The sequence below is a fragment of the Pristiophorus japonicus genome, chromosome 6 (assembly GCF_044704955.1).
Source record: "Pristiophorus japonicus isolate sPriJap1 chromosome 6, sPriJap1.hap1, whole genome shotgun sequence".
Taxonomy (NCBI): Eukaryota; Metazoa; Chordata; class Chondrichthyes; family Pristiophoridae; genus Pristiophorus; species Pristiophorus japonicus.
The window spans coordinates 26,180,597-26,202,513 of record NC_091982.1 but is presented as its reverse complement, the minus strand read 5'-3'; the positions used below and the strand labels follow the sequence as shown (position 1 = coordinate 26,202,513).

The following is a 21,917-nucleotide window of genomic DNA, read 5'->3' as shown; positions in this document are numbered from 1 at the left end:
GGAGACCCGTTGAGGAGAGTACTGCAAGGTGCCACCAGAACGGTCCAAGCACCGGATCCTCTGCTTAAGGATGCCTATGCACTGCTCGATGATGCACCTGGTGGCACAATGAGCGTCACTGTATGCATGCTCTGGCGCTGTCCTGGGGTTCCGCAATGGAGTGAGCAGCCAAGTGGACAGGGGCTATCCCTTGTCCCCAAGCAGCCAACCGCAATCCTGATTCGGGCCGGTGAAGACGGTGGGCACACTGGTCTGGCACAGAGTGAACTAATCATGGCTGTTGCCTCCCTTGCCCGCTGCCTGTCTGCACGGTGCTGATGGCGACACCTTCTCCTGCGTGCCGCCCTGCTTCTGAGCAGGTGTACCAGGTATCGCCCTCCCAACACTCCTCCCATCTTCAGGGTGAACCCTGCCAAGCAGATCCCTGCAGCTCACAGGACTCCACTAAAGAGTCAGACCTGAAAGTTGTACAAAATTCTGTGCAAACCTCTGAGCAGCACTCAGCAGGTTGAATGGAGCCAAAACAATTAATAAAACTATTAAAAGATAAATACAGTAGATGCTGTAATCTTAAATAAAAATACTAAAATTAATAAAACTATTTCCCGACCAAACGGCCCCGATCGCGGCAACAATCCAGCAGTGTCCCATTTGAGTACCGATTCGAATACCTCACGGGGCCACTGCTGAAAATCCCAGACCTTGCCACTTTCCAGCGGCCCACACGCTGCAGAGCTCACCGCTGGAATGTCTCCTTTACAGCGGCTTCACCGCACCGTTTCCGGCAGAAGTGAGCACCGCTGAAATCCCCCGAGCTGAATATGGCTCGGGGAGGGAAAAGTACCCGACTGCGACGGCCAACCAATTTTTTTCGGTCGACCGCCCAAACTCCGCGGTAGCCGTCCCTTCGTGGACGGTGAATTTCGGTCCCAAGATGCCAAGTCCTTCAAAAATAAATGCCAAACCAAGATCTTGTATAAGTGACCACGAAGTACATTATCTCCTCTTTTCCAGTCATGCCAGGTAGTCTGTAACCATAGTAATGTAATGACACTTAAATAATTCTGGAACGTTTTCAAGGTTTAAATTACACTTTCCTCTCTGGAAACAACACAAGCAACATAAACTACGTGAATGAAGAAATGATCTGGCTAACAACCTTAAACAAACCAGATCTAACTAATTGATTTATTCTACTCCCCCTCTTTAGTGTATTAGTTTATGCAATATGTTTTGCTCAGAAACAGTGTTTGTATAAGGTCATTTTAACATTATAATTTACAATGATTTTAGTGGAGCTTTGACCTGCAATCCTACCATAATATTTGGAAGTCAAACTAACTTAGGCCAGCGTATGTTGCCACTTCTGTTCGCACAGAAAAATCTTACCTAGGGTTAAGGAATTCGCGCAAGTAATTACATTTGAAGCACCACCAAGCATCAAACAAAGCACAAAAAGTAATAAGCAATTAATTAATAAAATAGAAGGAACCCTGCACCGAAAGCACCAAAATCAATCGGTAAATAACAAATAAAAAATAGAAGTCCTACCTAAGGGAACACAGCGGGCCGTCGATGAGTGAGCCCATTCGGCCAGGGCCAGGGACGGCGTGCTTCGGGCCCCTCCCACACAGCTGCAGTGTGCGTTTGCAAAAACAGCCTGCCAGGAGCTACTGCACATGGGAAACTCTAGCCCTATGTCTGGTACACAATACCTTTGGGTTTGGTTGACCATCTGCAATGTCGTTGTTGTTCAGAGACTCTCGGAAAAATCTCTCAGAAACCATCAGCCAGCAGTTGACTCCAATGATGAAATATCAGTTCTGGCTGGCTTCCTACATTACAATAGCGATTGCATTCATTGGCTGTAAAGTCCTGAGGTCATGAAAGGCGCTATATAAATGCAAGTCTTTTTTTATTGGGCTAGTACTGCCACGAATGAGGAACAACTGATACCAGCTGTGTTACTGAGTGACATGAGTGGCAATTTGTGTGTCTTCTTTAAATGGATGACGGATGGCATGACTGAATTTGGACAGTTAAACACTGCTGCAGTGTCTGCTTTGAGTCCCATTGGACACAAATACTTGATCCACCAGCTGTACTTTTAATAAGTTTCACCAGCTCTCAGCTGGCATCAAGCTGCCTGTCTGCTGGAAGCTATGCATCTCACCCAATAGGAAATCTGTCACTTTGTCTCATCAACCAACAAGAAAATCTCCTTGTGTACCCTGGTGTTTTTATATTTGTGTAAAATCCAGTAATCTCTAGTGTAAATCATCCTAATTGGACTGTGCCAGTATATAAACTCAGCCTTCTGCACGGCTATGTTTTATACTTGGGTTATATTGACATATCTTTGATCAAAACAAAAGTACAGGAGTATTGATATAAATGCAGATTTTTGTCTCATATAGGTAAATAGATAGAGTTGTATGTGTGTATGTAATACAAATTGATTTTTTAAAAAGCATTTTGAACATGAACTGACAAAGGTTCACTTTGTCAGCTACTTTTCTGTATACTGCAGTATAATGATTGAGCTTGTTGGTGAGGTGTACCGGCTGGTCGTTGAAGAATTGCAGAAACAATGAACTGTTGGACTGTACTAACAGTGGCAGTGAAGGGCAGCATTGCCCTGCGCTAATGCCACAGGATCCTTCCAGCAGCCACAGAACAACAATCCAGGAGTCAACTGCTTTTAATGCATCGCCCCATTAAGTGAGTAACTGAAACCGTGTTTTGCCATGTACCTGCCCACCTACATACACCAGCAGTCAGTTATAGTAACTGAGGGAGCAAAACTCCTTCCAAATTGCTACCTTTCCCAAGTGTACGGAATGATTAATTCTACTCATAGAGCCAGTACTGTCAGGAGTATGCAAAGAGGAGCAGTGGAATCTGTCCATCACCAATCCCCTGCTTGGCTTAGTGCTAGCACTACCGTCTCTAAGTCAGAGGGTCATGGGTTCAAGCCTCTCTCCAGAAGCTTGCGCACTTAATCTAGGCTGACACCGTCAGTGCAGTACAGAGGGAGTGCTGCACTGTCGGAGGTGCCATTAAACAGAAATCTTTTCTGCCCTCTCAAGTGGATGTAAAAATAAATCCATGACATTTATTTAAAGAAGAGCAGGGGAGTTCTCCCAGTGTCCTGACCAACATTTATCCCTCAACCAACATTACTAAAGAAAACAAATTATCTGGTAATTTATCTCATTGCTGTTTGTGGGACCTTGTGCAAATTGGCTGCTGTATTTGTGGCCTTAAACACCTTCATATTGTGCTGCACAACTCTACTGTAAAAGTCTAATTCCAACCCTCAGTTGTGGAATTCAATTTTTTGCGCCTGGTTGTATTTTGAGTGATGTTTCCAAGTAATTTCATTAAGGGTACTGCATCTGTCATTATGAAATTCATGAATACAGTGGCACACATATGCAGAGCACTATCGATCATATGATGAGGACCACAGCTGTGCACTTAACAATTTTTGCTCATCCACTTTAGGGGAGGTAATACAATGGAAACCTTGACCCGTGAAGGCTAGGAGCCTAATGAGTGACAAATGTAAAATATGTATTTTTTTTATAATGCCAGTAATTTGTGTTTATGATATTATACAGATTTAAAATTCATGAATTTATTCAGTTGAAATAAATAAAGACATCTGCTCGGTATCATGTGGTCTGGAGTCCTTGCTTGCCCCAGAATTTCGGCTCACTGAGATCTTGCACACAAGAAGATATACCACCTCAAAAGTTTCCTCTCAGAATGAAACAGATTTTATCCATTTGTGAAAATCTATTCCTAGTGCAGGTTGCTTTTAAAATTATTAACATTTTGATTTAAACAAACAGAATAAACTGATCTTATCAATGCTGCAAAGCCCAACATCACAAACAACAAAATGAAAACATAAATGGACTGTTTTGATCAAAGAATCATAGAAATTTACAACACAGAAGGAGGCCATTCAACCCATCGTGTCTGCTAGCTATTCAGCAAAGGCATTGTTGATGTATCTGCACCAGTCAGGGTTGCTTTCATGAACTCCATGTCCCAAAAGTGAAGTTGTTGGGAAGTATTGCCAGATTTAAAACTCAGTGAGAAGCAGACACAAGATATCCTGATTTATTTAATTTTACAGCTCATACATACAATGCAATATTGCAAATTCCTTCTGGAAATAATAAATCGGGAGAGGCTGCCCAGCCCAGCTTTGTCTGGTTTGGCCTAGGGAACCGCATAGTGGTGGCCAGGTTGGACCAGGGGATGGGTGAGAGCAAACTGGGCTTCTTTTATCCATGACTAACTAGAGTCTCCTTCAACCCTTCTCCCCTGTCCCCTCTGCCCGTACCTCCAACAAGTGTGAGATGCTTTGGACTTCTTTGTCACTAAGATTGAGACCATCTGCTGCTTCCTCCACTTCCCCTTGCTCACCAAACCAAACCTACCACCAGGCTCCCCCACTCTGAACCGACATCTTTCTCAAATTTCTCCCTTATCTTGACCTCATTCCCACTAAACTACGGACCATACATCTTCCCTACCAGGCCCCCATACTAGCTGACTTTGCAAATGGTTGCCTATCCTCAAGTACATGTTCTGCCTTTTCAAAATCGTCATCATCTCCTTCTTAAAAAAGCCAATCTCTATCCTTGCAAGCTGCTGCCCCATCTCTAGCCTCTCTTTCCTCCCCAAAGTTCTTGAATGGGTTGCCTCTTCATGTTTGAATCTTTCGAATGACATTTCTGTCCTCGCCACAGCAGTGAAACAGCCCTAGTCAAAGTCACAAATGGAATCCTCTGTAATTATGACCATGGTGCATTAATCCCGCCTCATCTTCTACACCATTCTCCTCTAATGCCTTTATTCTATTGTCCAACTCAATGGGATTTCCCTCGCTTGATTTCACTCTACGTATCCGATTGTAGCCGGAGCATCTCATCCCACCCCAAAATTGTACCTCTGGAGTCCTCCAAAGATCTATTCTTGTCCCCCTCTCTCCCTCAGCGACATGCTGCCCCTTGGCAACATCATCTGCAGACACGGGGACACAATTCCACGTATGCGCTAATTACAGTCAGTTCTACTACTCCACCGCTGCTTTTGACCCCTCTACTCCCTCTGTGTTTTCAGACTGATTGTCCGAAATCAGTTGTGGATGAGTTGCAATTTCTTCCAGTTAAACATTGGGAAGACTGAAGCCATTGTTTTCGGCATGTCACCACAAACTCTGAACCAGTTTGTTCGCAATCTTGGCATCCTATCCAATTCTGAGCCAAAGTTCCGTGCTCCTAATCACTCCATCACAAAGAACATCTAAAGCCACCTCTGTAGCATCTCCATCCCTACCTCATCGCATCTACTGTGGAAACCTTCATCCATGCCTTTGTCATCTCCAGAATTGATTACTCCAATGCTCTCATTTCCAGTCTCCGAGAGCCATCCTTTGTAAATTTCAGCTCATCTAAAACTTTGCTGCCTGTAGCCGATCCTGCACCAGCTTTGCTCAGCTATTGTGCCTATGCTCGCTGATCTACATTGGATCCCATTCCCCCAACACCTCCAGTTTAAAATTTTCATCCTTACCTTTAAATCTCTATCTCTAACCTTCCCCAGCTCTACAATCCCTGCCAAACTCTCCATTCCTCTGACTCTGGCTTTTTGTGCATCTCCCCTCCTTTCGCACAACCACTGGCAGCCTTGCCTACAGCCACCTCGACCACACACTCTGCAGTTTCCTCCTTAATTCCCTCTGCCTCTACACATCCCTCTCCTATAAGACACTGTTTAAAACCCATGTCTTTGAGCAAGTTTTAGTTGCCTTTGTCAATATCTCCTTCTTTGACACGGTATCCATTATTATCTAATTATGCATTTGTGAAGTGCCTTGGGATATTTTGCTATGCTAAAGGGGTTATATGAATGCAAGTTGTTGTTGTTGTTGAATTCTACCTCCTTATTTCACACCTAATCCACTTGTCTAGATGTGTGCAATTTATCCCAGCAATGCTGTTGTACTCGTGCACCACTACATTAATATCTGCTTTGACATGATGTTTGCATGCCTTAGATTCTATTTATTTATTGTATTCAGTCATGGGATATGGGTGTCAATGGCAAGACCAGCATTTATTGCCCATCCCTAATTGCCCTTGAGAAGGTGGTGGTGCGCTGCTGCCTTAAACTGCTGCAGTCTGTGTGGTGAAGGTACTCTCACAGTGCTGTTACGTATAGATTTCCAGGAATTTTACCCAACGATGAATGAATGGCGATATATTTCCAAGTCAGGATGGTGTGTGATTTGGAAGGATCTTCGAGGGGCTTGGTGTTCCCATGCGCATGTTGTCCTTGTCCTTCTAGATGATAGAAGCCATGGGTTTGGAGGTGCTGTCGAAGAAGCCTTCAAGTTACCGCAGTGCACCTTGTAAACAGTACACACTGCAGCCACGTTGCACTGGTGGTGAAGAGAGTGAATGTTTAAGGTGGTGGCTGAGGTGCCGATTAAGCTGCCTGTTTTATCCTGGATTGTGTTGAGTCTCTTCTATCACACTCATGATTCCGTGTTCGACGTTGGTGTCTAGTTCGATGCCAGGTGGTCTGTCTGGTTTTATTCTAATTATTGTTTTTCAAAATGGTATGTTACAACTGAGTGGCTTGCTAAGCCATTTGAGAGGGTAGTTAAGCATCAACCCATATTGCTGTGGGTCTGGAGTCACATAGACATCAGACCAGGTAAGGACAGCAGATTTCCTTCCCTAAAGAATATTAATGAACCAGATGGGTTTTTACGATAATCAGATAGTTTCAGGGTCACCATTATTGAGTCTGTGAAGCATCTGGTTTCAAACACAACTCACAATGATTTGGGGCTTGCTTTGGTGACAAACATGCACTCACTGAAACATTTTACATGTATTCTGTTAATATTACATGAGCCACATTACTAACATGGAACACAGTATTGTTCATGAATCTTTAAGTATTTGCTGACACATACAGCTCATTGTTTAATAGATATAATAGACCTTTAAAAGTCAACCAGATGAGATATTGCAGCTTTGAAGCTTCAATGCATCACAAATGAATGTTATGCTTTTAAAATTTACTATAGTCATGTAATTTCTTTGGAATTGTGATTGTACAGGAGAATTCCTTGCTGCAGACATATAGCGGGGAGTATTAACCCACAGGGACGGGTGGGTTGGCGATGGGTGGGAGGTAAAATCTTTAAAATCTCAAACCCGACCCAATCTCAACCTGCCAATTCTGGTTTTAATGGAGGCTGGTAGGGGATGGGTCACCCAGAGGTGGGTCACTCTCTGGAGGCGGGTCAGCCAGTTTAAGGAGGTTGAGTGCCTCTATTTTAACAGGATTTTAATTTTTAAACCCATGGAGGCTGGGTTTCCCAGGGCTCGGGAATCCCGGCAGGTTAATTTGAAGGGGCCGCATGGCCCCCCCAAAAAATTAGACGGTACTTTGTTTGTGGGCCAGGAACACAAGAACATAATAAATAGGAACAGGATTGGCCAGTTGGCCCCTTGAGTCTGCTCTGCCATTTAATAAGATCATGGCTGATCTGATCTTGGACTCAGCTCCACTTCCCTGCCTGCTCGCCATTACCCTTTATTCCCTTATCACTCTAAAATATGTCTATCTCCACCTTAAATATATTCCCAGCATTGAAGCACTGACCACACATAATCAGCTCCGCTGAGCAGGCCACACTGTTCGCATGCCAGACACGAGACTCCCAAAGCAAGCGCTCTACTCGGAACACCTTCACGTCAAATGAGCCAAAGGTGGGCAGAGGAAACGTTACAAGGACACACTCAAAGCCTCCCTGATAAAATGCAACATCCCCACTGACACCTGCAAGACCCTGGCCAAAGACCGCCCTAAGTGGAGGAAGTGCATCCGGGAGGGCGCCGAGCACCTTGAGTCTTATCGTGGAGAGCATGCAGAAATCAAGCGCAGGCAGCGGAAAGAGCGTGCGGCAAACCAGTCCCACCTACCCTTTCCCTCAATGACTATCTGCCCCACCTGTGACAGGGACTGTGGTTCTCGTATTGGACTGTTCAGCCACCTAAGGACTCATGTTTAGAGTGGAAGCAAGCCTTCCTCGATTTTGAGGGACTGCCTATGATGATGAAATATATTCAATGACCCAGCCTCCACAGTTCTCTGGGACAGAGAATTCTACAGATTTATAACCATCTGAGAGAAGAAATTCCTCCTCATCTCAGTTTTAAATGGGCACCCCTTTATTCTGAGCAGCAGGTGTGTTTCCTTCAGGTCGAACAAGAAAACCTCTTTATACACCTCTCAATCGTCCAACACCCCCCCACCCACCCCCCACCCACCCAACCGCCCGCCATCTCCAATCCCCACCTGCTATCTCCTACTTTCCCAATCTTTGACTCTTCCCCGATTTCCATCTCCACCCCATCCCCCGATCTCCGACTACCTTCACCCCGCGATCTCCTACTTATCTGGCATCTGCTCCCTGGTTGTCAATCAGGCTAGCTGTTGGGCAGGAAACCTGTGGAGAAAATTTGAAAGTCGCCCTGCAGTTAATTTCAGGAGGGCGTCCATGAAACCCGTACTTCCGGGTTTCCCATCAGGAAATCCTCCCCCTCGCGGCTCTCTTAACGGCCCCGAGTAAATAGCGGGGCCCATGGTTTCAATCTATGCATCTTGCATGTTACTTCTACTGATCTGTGTTTTGCACTGCCATATCCTTGCAATTATAGAATCCAGAATGACCTGTGCAAGGTACAGTACATGGGCTTTATGAAGGAAATGCACAGTTCTGGAACTTCAGCTCTACCATAAAAATTTTAAAATCTTTCAAGAATATGAAATGCCTTTGTGGGGGCGGGGGGGTGGATCAACAAATCAAAAACATTTAAAAACGTTGACCTACCTGTGTCTCATGTCTCTGTTTCTGAAGCAGCAAGTTTGAAAATCGCAAATGTAACGGATGAGGAATAGAAAAGGAAAACAGGTTTTAATTGCTGTGCACATCAATTTAAAGGAAACAGAATTACATAAAACCACAAATAAAAATATACACAAAAAAGTGGCTGAAATCGTGCTGTATATTAGTGTAGAAAGGCTTTAATGTTTTCATATGAAAATCATTTGCTTTTTTAATGGAGATTCTGAACCATTTATATTAAACGGGTTAAAATGTCTGTTAAACTCGAGAATAGAGGTACATTAAATATTCATACGCTAGTACGCACAGCGCAATTTCACCCCATAAATTGTTACATGGATGCCCTTCATCAAGGGGAAGAGCATCATCTGAACAAGACAGATGTTTGCAGCTTTACCTGCGACATCTAGGCTTCTTTATAATTCTTGGGGTGTGGGCATCCCTAGTTGCTCTGAGAAGGTGGTGGTAACTGAATGGCTTGTTGGGCCTCTTCAGGGGGCAGTTAAGAGTCAACCATGATGGTGTGGGGCTAGAGTCACATTTGACCAGACCGGGTCACGGTGGCAGGTTTCTTCCCTAAAGGATAGCAAAGAACCAGCGCAAGCCCCAAATCTGAGGTTTTGCAGGTAAAGCGGCCAATCCAACGGACCTGCAAAAGGGAGTGCTGGAATCTGGCCTCCCTGCGATTGGTTGATCCTCGCCTTTAAGGTAAAGCTTGCGGTTCGACTCCTTCGGCACACCACCTGACTAATGAACGGGTTACTCAAAAACTGACCCTGATTGAGTGAAGCTGTCAGTGGGCGTTGCTGTGACATCCACCAGTGATTACAGCCTGCTTGCACTCACTATCTAGGTTCAAACCTGAACAATGGCTAATCAGGCGAGCCACCAGACCACTGCTGGTACAATCATAGCTCATCAGCAGTCAGTCTTCAGAAGAGAAAAACTGCACAATGTAAAGAAGTTGCATAGAAGTTTCAGTTGTCTTAGAGTAACACTTTATTCTTAGAGCCCAACTGTTACAAATATGTTAACCTTTTATTGGTTTGTTGCGAGGCAAACTACTGAACAAAAATAACCTGTGACATCATGGGCCTAATTATCCTTATTTTTTACACAGGTACAAATAAAAATGCAACATACAAGAGTAACAAGTGCAAATCCATTATCCCTTTCCCTCTGCACAACACCAAGGAGCAAAATTCACACTCAACCTAACTGCCCTCTCATCAAGACTCATTTTGTGTTTCACAGGAGGAATAGAAAGATTGCAGTGCAGGAGGGAACAGTACATTTTCTATTTTTTTCTTCTGGACCCTGTCTTAAAAAATTGTTCCACAAAAGGGACAGTTATCTATTTCTAATGTAATTAACTTTGTAGGGGTGGGTGGGATGAGTGGAAGTCAAATTTCCACTCCCTAAATAGTCAGTCCCAGAAAAATCTTGCTCTTAGTAGTCATTTCTGTCCATGTCTTTATGACATGGCAAGCAAAGCAAATTGGAATACAGGTTGTACTGCAGACAGTAGGATGCCACCAGAACTTAGACACCTTCCCTTACTCATGGCTTGCACTTTCCAACATCTGAGCTGGCTCTAACTCTGGGGTGATTGGGGTGGGGGGGAGAAAGCAATTCTTGTGAAACAGACACGAAGCAATGCTTATACCAGCTCTATATACACAAGCTATTTGCTGCAACTGGAAATAACTTGCGCTCAAATGCACAGGGATAAAAAAAAAAACCTCATGAAATCTACTGGGAGATTCACAGTAAATAGAATTTGCACATAGTTATACATTCCCCATTCTGACAACAGTAAACCTTTGAAAATGTCAGGCTTGTAATCATCGAACTTCAGGTTTGAAACTCTAACATATAAATCAGTCCAAGCACGTCATACCTCAATTCTAAAATATTTATGGCATTTCCAGATGGAAAGATCCGGCGTACAAAATTGAAGTCCCCAATGTAGACGCTGCCATCTGGGCCGCATGCCATGGCGACTGGTGCATAGAGTTTATTGTCGATTGCCAGGTTGTTGCAGTTTGGACAAGCAACGCTTCGTTGACGACCATTTCCCATGATGCTTGTAATGACAAGTGGCTGCTGGGATATAAACTGGTTTTCTCCATTTCCTTTGTGCAGGATTCCTGAACACAAAATTAAAAGAAGGGAATAACTGAGAGGTGTAACATATTGGTTTTGTCAGACTATTGCTGTGGTTGGGCAGTTTGTGATTAGAGCCTGACCTTGATCCTTCACGTAAGTGATAACCCCAGACTTGAATCAATCTAGAACAGTGATTAGCGTTCACAACCCTCCCCTCCTACCTTGTGAAAAGGTGATGATGGATATCGTTATGAATCTGTTCCAATGTGAAGAGGTTTAAATATAGTTGTGAACTGAAAACCATTAGTACTCAATTAACTTAAAGCTCATTCAAATTTTAATTTATTGTATTAAACTATTTTTGTTACCCTTATTTTCTCTCTTTTCTTTCCATCTCTCTAAAAGGCATACTCTTTGTAGGGTGACCGTCCAAGATCACCAGCAACTCAATAATTATTCTATAAAAGCGGGGGTGGGAGTAAGCTTGACTGTCTTTCAAAGAACCAGTGCAGGCATGACGGGCCAAATGGCCTCCTTCTGTGCTCTAAGTTTCGATGATTCGATAACTCTCAGCTACCCCATGTATGTGATCATTCTTTGTGTGAGTTTAGACGGCTCAGATTTGGCAAGCTATTTGAGCAAGGAGGGCCTCGCAATAAGGTCCCACCTTCTTCTTATATGAAAGTCTGCATAAGCACTTTCCAACATGGTCATTGTATGGCAATCGGAGTGGAGATCCTGGCTGCTACTAGTACTTACAGACAGGGACAAAGTGCCCAACTGCTAATATCGTAGATACTGTAACTGCTAGTTATAGTCTACAGTCTGCTGGCTACAGTGCTTGTAGGAACTAATAGTAGGAACATTCCTAGTGCCAGAGAGTTGCACAAAGTCCAAAACATTGATACACTTTGACCAAAGATTTGTTTATATTGCAACTTGAGCAGTTCTGTGAAACAGTTTAAGTTGCTGTGAAATCCAGAGTCAGGATCCAACCTGACTGCTGTGAGGAACTGCGTAAGACTCCCTGGAAGAGGCAGTGTCACACCACTTAGGTTTGACCACATGGAGTATAATTCCAGTGTGTTGTTACGCAGTTTCAAATAAGCAATAGGGTCTTTTGGTGCTCCAGAGCACTCTTTAAACTGACAGAACAAAAAACAGAAAATGCTGGACATACACAACACTTCAGTACTGAGGTAGGGCCTTACACCTAAAATGTTAACCTGTCTTTTCTCATTACGGTGCTGACTGACACGCTGTGTATTTATACCATTCTCTGTTCTCATTTCAAAATTTCCAGTTGATTTGAAAGTAGACACCGTAGTCTGTGCTCTCCAAACAGTAACATTTTAAATGACTGAGATGGATGTGCATGTGCAAAGCTTTCTCCGAGCAAGAGAACAGCAATTCTCGCCAGAAAGTAAAAAGGGTACTGCCCACCTGGAACCCAAAATTTAGCGACTGGTCTCAGACCAGTATCTGCATTATAAATACAAAGAATTAAATAACTTGTATTTATATTGTACCTTTCACAGCCTGGGGATGTCCAAAAAGTGTTTTATAGTCAATGAAGTGCTTTTGAAGTGTTGTCACTGTTGTAATGTAGGAAACGCGGCAGTCAACTTGCCCACAGCAAGGTCCCACTGAGATAATGAATAAATAATCTGTTTTATGTGTTGGTTGAGGGTTAAATATTGACCAGGACACTGGGGAACTCCCCAGCTCTTTGAATATTGCCAGGGGTTTTCTATGTCCACTTAAGAAGGTAGACGGAACCTTGGTTTAACGTCTCATTCGAAAGACAGTGGGCTCAATTTTCCCCAAGCCTGTTTTCTGGCGTATTGCCAGAGTTACGCCGCTTATTTCGGTCTGGAAATGCACCAGAAAAACATGTCTAAACTTTCCCCGATGTTTCTGCTATAATCTGGAGTCGTGCAGCGTGGCCAGTCGCCTCGGGGGTTGGAGCCTGTGGTCTGCGCCGAAAAACGCAGCCGGGCCTTCTGTGCATGCACGGGAGAAAAAAAACTTACGTTCTTGACGTCGCTGAAATGGCCATGCATGCGCAGTAGAGCTCAGAGTTGGCAATTGGCCAGTTTTAAAGAGCAAGTTGTGGATTGGCTTTCTGTGACCCTCTCTGGTCCCCGAGTGAGTGCCTTCCCGGTCCCCAACCGTGTGAGTACCTTCCTGGTCCGCTGTGGCCCCCCGAGTGAGTGCCTTCCCGGTCCGCTGTGGCCCCCTGAGTGCGTGCCTTCCCGGTCCGCTGTGGCCCCCCGAGCGCGTGCCTTCCCGGTCCGCTGTGGCCCCCCGAGCGCGTGCCTTCCCGGTCCGCTGTGTCCCCCAAGTGCGTGCCTTCCCGGTCTGCTGTGACCCCCCCGAGTGAGTACCTTCCTGGTCCGCTGTGGCACCCCCCCCCCCCCCAGAGTGCGTGCCAGTCCCAGTCTGCTGTGGCCCCCAAGTGCGTGCCTTCTCGGTCCGCTGTGGCCCCCCGAGTGCATGCCTTCCCGGGCCGCTGTGGCCCCGAGTGCACGCCTTCTTGGTCCGCTGTGGCCCCCAAATGCGTGCCAGTCCCGGTCCGCTGTGGCCCCCTGAGTGCGTGCCTTCCCGGTCCGCTGTGGCCCCGAGTGCGTGCCAGTCCCGGTCCGCTGTGGCCCCCTGAGTGCGTGCCTTCCCGGTCCGCTGTGGCCCCCTGAGTGCGTGCCAGTCCTGGTCCGCTGTGGCTCCCTGAGTGCGTGCCAGTCCCGGTCCGCTGTGGCCCCCCGAGTGAGTGCCTTCCCGGTCCGCTGTGGCCCCCTGAGTGCGTGCCTTTCCGGTCCGCTGTGGCCCCCTGAGTGCGTGCCTTCCCGGTCCGCTGTGGCTCCCTGAGTGCGTGCCTTCCCGGTCCGCTGTGGCCCCCTGAGTGCGTGCCTTCCCGGTCCGCTGTGGCCCCCTGAGTGAGTGCCTTCCCGGTCCGCTGTGGCCCCCTGAGTGCATGCCTTCCCGGTCCGCTGTGGCTCCCTGAGTGCGTGCCTTCCCGGTCCGCTGTGGCCCCCCGTGTGAGTACCTTCCCGGTCCGCTGTGGCTCCCTGAGTGCGTGCCTTCCCAGTTCGCTGTGGCCCCCCGAGTGCGTGCCAGTCCCGGTCCGCTGTGGCCCCCCGAGTGCGTGCCTTCCCAGTCCGCTGTGGCCCCCCTGAGTGCATGCCTTCCCAGTCCGCTGTAGCCCCCCGAGTGCGTGCCAGTCCCGGTCCGCTGTGGCCCTCTGAATGCGTGCCTTCCCAGTCCACTGTGGCCCCCTGAGTGCATGCCAGTCCCGGTCCGCTGTGGCCCCCCGAGTGAGTACCTTCCCGGTCCGCTGTGGCCCCGTGAGTGCGTGCCTTCCCAGTCCGCTGTGGCCCCCTGAGTGCGTGCCTTCCCGGTCCGCTGTGGCCCCCTGAGTGCGTGCCAGTCCCGGTCCGCTGTGGCCCCCCGAGTGAGTACCTTCCCAGTCCGCTGTGGCCCCCTGAGTGCGTGCCTTCCCAGTCCGCTGTGGCCCCCTGAGTGCGTGCCTTCCCGGTCCGCTGTGGCCCCGAGTGCGTGCCAGTCCCGGTCCGCTGTGGCCCCCCATGTGAGTACCTTCCCGGTCCGCTGTGGCCCCCTGAGTGCGTGCCTTCCTGGTCCGCTGTGGCCCCCCATGTGAGTACCTTCCCAGTCCGCTGTGGCCCCCTGAGTGCATGCCAGTCCTGGTCCGCTGTGGCCCCCTGAGTGCGTGCCTTCCCAGTCCGCTGTGGCCCCCCCGAGTGCGTGCCAGTCCCGTTCCGCTGTGGCCCCCTGAGTGCGTGCCAGTCCCGGTCCGCTGTGGCCCCCCGAGTGCGTGCCAGTCCCAGTCCGCTGTGGCCCCCCCGAGTGCGTGCCTTCCCAGTCCGCTGTGGCCCCGAGTGCGTGCCAGTCCCGGTCCGCTGTGGCCCCCTGAGTGCGTGCCTTCTTGGTCCGCTGTGGCCCCGAGTGCGTGCCTTCCTGGTCCGCTGTGGTCCCCCGAGTGAGTGCCTTCCTGGTCCGCTGTGGCCCCCTGAGTGCGTGCCAGTCCCGGTCCGCTGTGGCCCCCTGAGTGCGTGCCAGTCCCGGTCCGCTGTGGCCCCCTGAGTGCGTGCCTTCCCGGTCCGCTGTGGCCCCGAGTGCGTGCCTTCCTGGTCCGCTGTGGCCCCCTGAGTGCGTACCAGTCCCGTTCCGCTGTGGTCCCCCGAGTGCGTGCCTTCCTGGTCCGCTGTGGCCCCCTGAGTGCGTGCCTTCCTGGTCCGCTGTGGCCCCCTGAGTGCGTGCCAGTCCCGATCCGCTGTGGCCCCCTGAGTGCATGCCAGTTCCGGTCCGCTGTGGCCCCCTGAGTGCATGCCAGTCCCAGTCCGCTGTGGCCTCCTGAGTGCGTGCCAGTCCCGGTCCGCTGTGGCCCACCGAGTGCGTGCCAGTTCCGGTCCGCTGTGGCCCCCCGAGTGCGTGCCTTTCCAGTCTGCAGTAGCCTCACTTCCCACCCCTAGCCCAGGCCGAATGGCCTCCGATTTACTTACCTGCGCCGATTTCTTTAAATCTCCACAAGGGTTTTCTCGAGAGGCCACACATGCTGGCCTCAGCAGAAATGGAGTAACTATCAGCTGGCCAAAGTTCAATAAATGGCCAGAATTGGCATAGATGGCTGGTTCCATCCCATTTGGATGAAAAAAACTTACCTAAAAATACAAAACTAACTGAGTTACGCTGTTGCTAATTGATTGGGGAAACTGTGGATTTTTAAGTTAGGCCAGAAAAAGCAGCCTGCTCAAAAAAAATGGTGCAAATCACTGGGGAAAATTGAGCCCAGTACCTCTGACAATACAGCACTTCCTTAGTACTGCACTGAAATGTTAGCCTAGATTATGTGCTCAAGTCTCTGGAGTGGGACTTGAACCCACAAACTTCTGACTCAGAGGTGGGAATGCTACCATTGAACAAAGGATGATATTATGTACAGCAAAAGACAGCTCAATACAGCATAACACACTGAAGACTGTGAAGGAAAAAGATAAAACTGAAATGTTGAATTATCATTTTTTTTGGTTGAGAAATCTTGGTCAATGCATAGAACCTATAGTGCAGGTTATTAATTAAGTTTGGAAACAGTAAAAGGGCAAGTTAGATAAATTAAGAAGTAATGATTAGCCTGGTACTAAAAAGCCTGTCATTCAGTTGGTAGCCTTTGAATCAGAAGGTTGTGGGTTCAAGTCCCACTCCAGAGACTTGAGCATAGAAGTCTAAATTGACACTCCAGTGCAGTACTGAGGGAGTGCTGCACTGTTGGAGGTGCCATCTTTTGGATGAGACGTTAAACCGAAGCCCCATCTGCACTCTCTGGCGGACTTAAAAGATCCCATGGCACTATTTCGAAGAAGAGCAGTGGAGTAATCTCCGGTGTCCAGGCCAATATCTATCCCTCAATTTCTAAAAATAGGTTATCTGGTCATTATCACATTGCTATTTGTGCAAGCTTGCTGTCCAAATATTGACTGTTGCGTTTCCTACATTACAACAGTGACTGTACTTCAAAAGTATTTTATTGGCTGTAAAGCACTTTGGGACATTTGGTGGTCATGAAAGGCGCTTTATAAATGCAAGTCTTTATTTTTTCTTTTATTGCTGACCAATAGCTAGGTATGTTTGTGCATTAGTTCTTTTGTTGCTATCACATAGCAACAGTCACTGCTCCACATGGTGGAAGTCAGAAACAACTCAAGCACTCACAAATGCCAACTTATTCACGGAATTATTCTGAAAATCTGCCCTTACAACTATAACCACTCCACATGCAGACTCGAGCAGTTTTAACTCAAGCAATACCTAATGTTCTTAATTTGCTGTGTGTCCTTATTCACCTCCAAATATCCTTAGCCGAAAGAGTTGGCATAAATGTTATGAGTTTTACCAATCAACACAATCCCATTAAATCTGAAACAACTCACAAATCTTATAGCAATAATGGCAAAGCTAGAGAAAGACAATATTTTGCAACATTCTAGGACAAAACAGCCCATTCTTCTAACGTTCTAATGTATATAGTGTGATTATTTTTTTTGATTGAGTAACCAAGATGAAGGGCCACGACCCATTGTATAGGGCACCACCAAAGTTGAACTAAATAGGAGAGGGAACAAAGTAAATCAGGAAGTCGTGGTGAGGTGTCACCAAGCTTGTGGTTTAAAAGACTGGAGGTCGTAGAAAAAAGGCAAGAGTAAGGGAATGGTCAATAGTTTTATTGCATAGATAACAAATGAGCTCGAATAGTAGACTACAACGAGTCTTGACTGCAGCACAGTGAGAATGTGAAGAGCAGGAAGTTTATACAGGTTTGTTTTATTGTTGTTCAAGGGGAACAGAAAGGAAAGCTCAGAAGAGCACAGACCACAGCACTACTGACAAAACAGAGAGGCAAGAAAGGTTGCAATGGGGCGTGGTTGGAGATAAGAAACAAGAAGTGAATCGCTATTGGCATAAGTTTTATGAATCAGTGCTACTGGTGCTTGGTGCAACAGGTGTGCATATTGGGAATTTGTGCATCGAAGTCATCATGTCATCCATGAATTCTTGAACTGTAAGTGCTAATTTGTAAAATCTGCCCCAATGGGAGAACATTTTTCTTGTATCCAGTCCAGGAGTGTGTGAGTGGCTGTGAAAGTGCCTTGTGTGATGTGGGAGCAGCATTGAAGAATTTTACAGACTAGGGGCCGAATACATGCTCAGCTGAACTAGTTATGCAAGTGCAGAACATATACAGAGGAAACAGAAAACAGGGCAAGCATGTTATGTGCTCAATTCCTTCTAGCCATGATTCTGTGGCCAGCTGCATTTTGTGTGCTGTAGTGCTTGCAAACATTTCATGTTTAAGTCTCATTAAGGCTCCTGAATTCATGTCAAAAAATATTTAACTGCATACCTGGGTTCTCTGCTGGTATTGAATTATTTGCGCTCAAAAGCGCACTTTGAATAAGGGCAAGGGAAGCTTTAATTTTTTTGTGGTTAGAATGTTATCAGTACATTTTTAGTAATGTGGTTATATTACATTTCTTCCAATAAGTATGATTTTTGTAATAAATGCAATCGTGTAATGCTGTAATTTCACTTTACTGCCAGTGGAGGCACTTGGTATGCTCCCCTAACTTTTGGGTAATTAAGTTCACGTTCATGTGAAATAAAGCAGATTAATGAATCACATCAGGCCTTGCCTCACCTAGTGGTAACTCGGTCTGTCGTTGAAGAGGCAGAAGAAATACACAAAAGACACATGTGATCCAGATCACAAGTGGATGCTATTATTACATCCCCAGGTTATATTATACAAGTAGATACAGAGCGGTGTGACTCAACTGCCACAAAAGTAAGGCACTCATAATCTGAAAATGTGTCTGCAGAAAACCCAGACTTGCAACAGTGCCAAATTAGAGACTTATTGTGGAAATTAAGGAACGTACGCTGGGAATCTCCTGATTGGTACCTTTGACGGTAGATTGGCAGAAACCCCAGATAGACGTAAACATTTTGCTGAAGTTCTGGTGGCTGATTTGGAAAAGTTCCTAAGAAAATTCTCAGTGATGGTGTTAAAGGGAATGTATCCAAATGATTTAGAGATGGCTGGGGTCAAAAAGAGACAAGTTGGATTCAATGGATCTTTCTGGTATTTTGGGGATCTGGATAGTGTATTGTCCCAAGCTCCTGTGCTTTTTTATTTTCCATTTGTATAAATGATTTTCTAAGGCACAAGAAGAACAATATTGAAATTGGCTGATGATATCAAATTAAGGGCCATGCCAAACTATGAGCGAGAAAGCAAGATATTGCACAGCAACATGGGAAGATTGACAGGGTGAGTAAATAGATGACAGATGCAATTCAGTCCAGATAAATGTGAAGTACAGCTGCAGTACAATTTTTGGAAAAAGAATATTTAAAGGAAGTACACCCCAAAGAGTAAGATTCTTGGAGTGGAGGAACAGAGATCAAGAGTTGCATCCATAGAGGAGCTGATTTTCACTTTTGGCACAGATGGTATGGGTGGGATGTAGAACAGGTGGTTGATACGCTAGCACCAGTTTATCTCTGACGCTGAATGGAAATCAGCATCAGTGATCCTTACATGTGGGAGTGCAGGAAAAAAAAGCAATTGGAATGCTGGGTTTATATGCAGGGATTGGATATTAAAGCAAGGGAATTATGTTTTCTGGGCACCCCGCTGTTGTAAGATTATAGCCATGGAAACGTACAACCAAAAATTCATGAGACTGAGGGATCATATTTCCGAAGAAAGGCTTAAAACATTGGAACTTTTCTTTACTGGAGCACAGAACATTAAGGGAGAATCGATTAGACATTTCCAAAGTTATGAAAAGTGTTGAAAGAGTAAACACAAATAGATTGGTTCTACTAGTTGGCACACGAGTAACACGAGTATTCAAGTCTGACACTCCAGTGTAGTACTGAGGGAGTGCTGCACTGTCTAATGAGACGTTAAACCGAGGCCCCGTTTGCTCTCTCAGGTGAATGTAAAAGATCCTATGAAAGTATTTCGAAGAAGAGCAGGGGAAGACCTGGTGACTTGGCCAATATTTATCCTTCAATCAACATCACTAAAACAGATTATCTGGTCATTCTCACATTTCTGTTTGAGGGAGCTTGTGTGCAAATTGGCTGGCATGTTTCCTATGCTACAACAGTGATTACACTTCGAAAAGTACTTCATTGGCTGTAAAACGCTTTGGGATGTCCGGTGGTCATGAATGGCACTATATAAATGCAAGTCTTTCTTTTTTCTTTTTGAAGAACGAAGGGGAAATAAGGTGGTTTTTTTTTCATTTAGCAGATTTTGAGAACATGGAATGCTTTACCGCAGGTAACTACTGAGTTAGCTACTGAGTCAGAAACTGTAACATTATTTAAAATGGATTCTGATAAATATTTGAAAAGAAACAATCTAAAATGATATGGGTAAAATCTAAGGAAATAGAATTAGATTAGTTATGTCCACAAATAGCTAACTTTGACACAGGCATGGTGGGCTGAATGGCTTCCTTTTTTGCTGTAATTTCTATGATCTCCCTGCTTTGAACTTGTGCTGTGTTGTTATTTCCATTGATTAAAAGATATTTAAAAAAATCTTGAGCAGTAGTGCTGCTGGCCCTATACCCAAAACAATGCGCTTCTGGATTCACTGTAAATGTTAAACTAATGAATATGGATGTGCATAAAGCGGATGTGTTAGAATTATTCAGAATTTTATTGTAACTTCCAACACTTCTAAGCTTTTAGACCAAAAGATTATTCCTGCAAGATAATGAAATCACAAAGGATCAATGGCAGAAGAACATATGAATTTTAGGAACAGGACATGATCATTAGATCCAACAACCCTATCCCTTTTCACAGATCAAAACCAGGCAATTGCCTTCTCAACATACCCCTTCCATCTTTTTATCAATAAACACATCTAATCGTATCATTTGTACTTACTCCTCTGTGTTCATTAGTAGTTTATTCCACAAGTCTTATTGGAGTGCAGAAGTTCTATTTGAGTTCCCATCTTACTCCCAAATTCCTGATTTTTAACTTATTAATTTAACTTTAAGTTATGGCATTTGAACCCTTCGCTATAGTAAATAATTTGCCTATACAAATTTTGTCAAGTAGTTTTCTCTTTCATTCTGAGCAAAAATAAAACACGTTACTTTTATTTCTGTAACATGTTGTATAAGGGCTATAAAAAACACTCCTAATTGGAATAATATGCCATAATGCAAAGAACTTGGAGAAGTGTTTAAAGGGAACAATACTGGAGCATTGCCATTCTGTCTTTTCATATAACAACGGAATCTGAATGCAAATCAAAAACAAAAATACAAGTTGTTGACTGAACTAAAAATAAGAGTGCAAAGGTGTCTCAAATTTTCACTAATTGGTGTTAGATTCAAAAAGGACTGAAATTTCCTAGAATGTAAAGGTTAAATTGGAGAGTAAAGGTTGTTTCTTTCAATGCTAGAAATGAGCTTTGTCTGTTATTAAATTACAATGGAAAATGGGAAAATGTGCCTTTCTCTATTTGCAACAGACTTCACCGGACTCATCTGTAATTCTTTCATCAAAGCAATTTACACAATTCAGAATACAAAGGCAGCAAGATTTTTCTTTTGCATTTCATTACTGCACCCATCATTCCCAATGAGATATACTAAATGTTATGGGTAACATCATAAGATTAATGTCACTTTTAACATATAACCATAGAGCATCAGAAGAGATTCAGTCTCATTTGTTCTTCAGTACTGGAATGGTCTTAGAAATCTGGCATTTGTTTAATTAGAAAATGTCATATAAATGGTTCCTTTATTCTGTTTTTCATCCTGATGCTTTATAATATTATAATGGAAATTTTTAGCAGATTATAAAATGATTATTTCACACTGCACATGCTGGAGGGAATAAAAATGAATAAAGGCTAATTAGTTTTACTGGTAAACTCTGCAAGCTGTCAACTGCAGGCTTTCACAATCAGGCCACTCCTGAATAAACCAATCCCATTCCCACAGGTAGGCCAAAAACCCTGTGTCTGAGAAGAGACATTTGACATCTTAGAAAAATAAACTGTGCAACCAGCCTTGCTCCAAGTTCTCAACCACAGCATTTTAAAGTAGTCTGCTAGTGCAACCATTAAGATAATCACTTGCCATGTGCTTGAATCCCAATGCTATGTTAACTACATCGTTTTTTTCCCCCTAAAATGCCAGGTCCACAAAATTCAAACAGGCAAATCAGTACAGCATGAAATACAAGCAGCCAACATTGGGGGATGGAGAGATTTTTTTTTAGATTAGTCCAAGCCAAGTATTAGAAACAGAAA

At 45.1% G+C, this 21,917-nt stretch overlaps 1 protein-coding gene across 3 annotated transcripts in view; it reads right to left on the bottom strand.

Moving 5' to 3' along the window:
- The window catches only part of tenm1 (teneurin transmembrane protein 1), a 1,011,052-nt gene that overhangs the window by 123,745 nt on the left and 865,390 nt on the right, over window positions 1-21,917 (bottom strand). For all 3 annotated transcript variants that reach the window (XM_070882702.1, XM_070882701.1, XM_070882703.1), the window contains 2 exons: window positions 10,845-11,094; window positions 8,930-8,950 (listed from right to left, as the gene is read on the bottom strand). In XM_070882702.1, the coding sequence (XP_070738803.1) occupies window positions 8,930-8,950; window positions 10,845-11,094 (271 nt within the window). The remainder of the gene's footprint in view (window positions 1-8,929; window positions 8,951-10,844; window positions 11,095-21,917) is intronic.